At 37.8% G+C, this 2,670-nt stretch overlaps 1 protein-coding gene across 1 annotated transcript; it reads left to right on the top strand.

Moving 5' to 3' along the window:
- The first annotated feature begins 330 nt into the window (after nt 1–330).
- On the top strand, nt 331–804 carry LOC124942234 (MADS-box protein FBP24-like). Its single transcript, XM_047482698.1, has one exon. The coding sequence runs from the start codon at nt 331–333 to the stop codon at nt 802–804; it is 474 nt and encodes a 157-aa protein (XP_047338654.1).
- The last annotated feature ends 1,866 nt before the right edge of the window (nt 805–2,670 follow it).

The raw sequence follows: 2,670 nt of genomic DNA, 5'->3' as shown, positions 1-2,670 counted from the left end.
ATCTCCGAGTGCCTTTCTCTCCAAGCTATATTCTAATCTCCGAGTGCCTTTCTCTCCAAGCTATATTCTAATCTCAGAGTGTCTTTCTCTCCAAGCTATATTCTAATCTCAGAGTGCCTTTATCTCCAAGCTATATTCTAATTTCCGAGTGCCTTTCTCTCCAAGCTATATTCTAATCTCAGAGTGCCTTTATCTCCAAGCTATATTCTAATCTCCGAGTGCCTTTCTCTCCAAGCTATATTCTAATCTCCGAGTGTCTTTCTCTCCAAGCTATATTCTAATCTCCGAGTGCCTTTATCTCCAAGCGATTCATCCATCCATCCAAAGATCATGACGAAAGAGACGCCGGAAACTGATGGGAGAAGGAATAATAGAGGCCAAGGGAAGAAGAAGATCGAGATTAAGCGAATCGAGAATAAATCTCAAAGAATGGTCTGTTTTTCTAAGCGCAAAGCCAGTCTCTTTCAAGCTGTGACTCAATTTCAACAATCTACTAGACATCAAGATGTTGCCGCCGTAGTCTTTTCCCCGGCCGGTCAAATGTACACCTCCGGCAACAGCAGACCCGCTTTTGACGTTGTAGTTGACCGAATTTTGCAACTTTCTGATCCTTCCACCGTAGAGGATATCAAGGGTGACGATTCGGACGATTCTGGGTTGCTGATCGGATGGATTTTGAACAGTATGGGCTTTGATGATCTTGAGTTGCAGGATTTGGAACATTTGGCCGCGATGAAGACGGATTTGGAGAAGATGAAGGGCGAAGTGGACAAACGTATATCTCGTTCGGGATCTTCATGCTGATATATATGATTTTAGAATGCTTTCTTTTTCAATATTTTTGTACTTCTTTACTTTCTGTTCGGTGCCAAATAAGAGAAATAATGTCAAATATGTATTATGAATCTCGGATTTGTTGAATAAGGATAATGTGAAATATTATGAATCTAGGATTTGTTGAGTAATGATTGAAGAAAATAATAGTAATATTTACTTTTTCAAATCTTGATTTGTTTTATTCTTTGTTAGTTTTGAAATTTGGAAAATATTGATAGAATTTATTTATGAGATTTTATACCTAGGGCATTACAATTAATTTTAATTAGCAATTTAACTGTAGTGGTAAATAAGTTTTTAACATACACATAAAAATAATAATAACCGAAATCATTTTATAGTAACAGAACATCGATCATCTTGCAATAAACCTAGCTAATATATACATAACGTAAAGCCAGACGAAATTCACAATCATACAATGAAAACAAAACACATGAAACAACCATATTCCTATCGACAGGACAACAGTCATATAAACAATAACAGCGATGAGAAGAAAGAAAAAAATAATATTGGGAAAGTTGATCGTGGTGATCGAGTGGGCGAACAGAGACTCTTCTGCCACAAACAACAATGGTCTCGGCGACATTGCCTGCCGTCGGAGGGTCTTGAAGAAGAAGACTTTCACAACGGGATCATGAGCATGAAGAAACCCAACAACAACAACAACAACGATTGATTGACGACGAAGGAATCGACGGACGGACGGACGGGGGTTCCGATTGATTGATCTCGATCTCTCGATCTCTGCTAGATAGATAGCTAGCTGCCTTGAGTACACATTTTGTGATCCAAGTCTTACTTACCTGATGATGATGATGGCATATGAATCGGAACCAGATGTAACTAACAAACCTTCTCAGTCACACATGGAGGATTCTGACACATGTATGTATGGGTCCTTAGATGTTGGATTGAACTTACACGAGACGAGACGAGACTGGAGACTCCAGCAAAGTGTGAGGGCGAGCGAGTATGGTGGAATTTGGTGATGCGCCCGCCTCCCTCCGGTTGCATTCCTATCTTCTTACTCTTCAATTTGGTGTGCACTCTAAATTAGTTTTCATGTTTCTGGTTGGAATACTCTTGTTCTCTTTTTCTGCACAACTTATTTATGAATATTGAAATTTCTGAAAAAATTGGATTTAATTTTTACTCCTTTTGTGAGCTCGACCTTTCTTAGGGTCTTTAGCCTTAACCCTTTCTCCCTTGTCAAATTCCTCTATTTCTTTGTTTTAATAGGACTCCTTGCAAGCATTTTTTTTTTCTTCTTTCTGTTATTGATGGATCAAATCATATTCAATGATCAGGAGGACAATTGATTGAAGATTGTGAAACCATTTCATAGAAGTTCATTGCTATGAACTTGTTTGTGTTAAATTCTTTATTTGACAGCTGTGTCTTAATTCTTTTGTTCCTAGCTGCTTGCTTGGATTGTACAAGGTATCTGGTTCACTTGAATGATCTCTTTTTGGTGTCACTGGACTGGGAGGATCAAATCTAAGTTGAACCATGTTATTCCAGCGACACATTTTCCCGATCAATGTGCAATCTTACTTGTGTCTGGGGAAAAGGATGTGTTCTATATAAGTAGAATTGATAGAGAAATGTCAATACAGGTGAAATAGTGAGAATTAAATGACTTAAGAACCTCAAAGCCTTGTAGGAAAAAACGCAACTGAACTCAAAAGAAGTTAAACGCTTTAATCCTGTAAGTTCATGTACATAAAAATGCATTGACTCCATTTATTGTTGGATATGTAGTCCAAGATAGTTAATAGGAGTAAAAAATATTCTCCAGATTAATGCTTTTCCAGGTGATATTGTCAT

The sequence above is a fragment of the Impatiens glandulifera genome, chromosome 1 (genome assembly GCF_907164915.1).
Source record: "Impatiens glandulifera chromosome 1, dImpGla2.1, whole genome shotgun sequence".
NCBI lineage: Eukaryota > Viridiplantae > Streptophyta > Magnoliopsida > Ericales > Balsaminaceae > Impatiens > Impatiens glandulifera.
This window is presented reverse-complemented; position numbering and strand designations above follow the sequence as displayed.

What these genes read in the sequence shown, in the direction of transcription:
- LOC124942234 (XM_047482698.1), top strand. Translation starts at nt 331, where the DNA reads ATGACGAAAGAGACGCCGGAAACTGATGGGAGAAGGAATAATAGAGGC.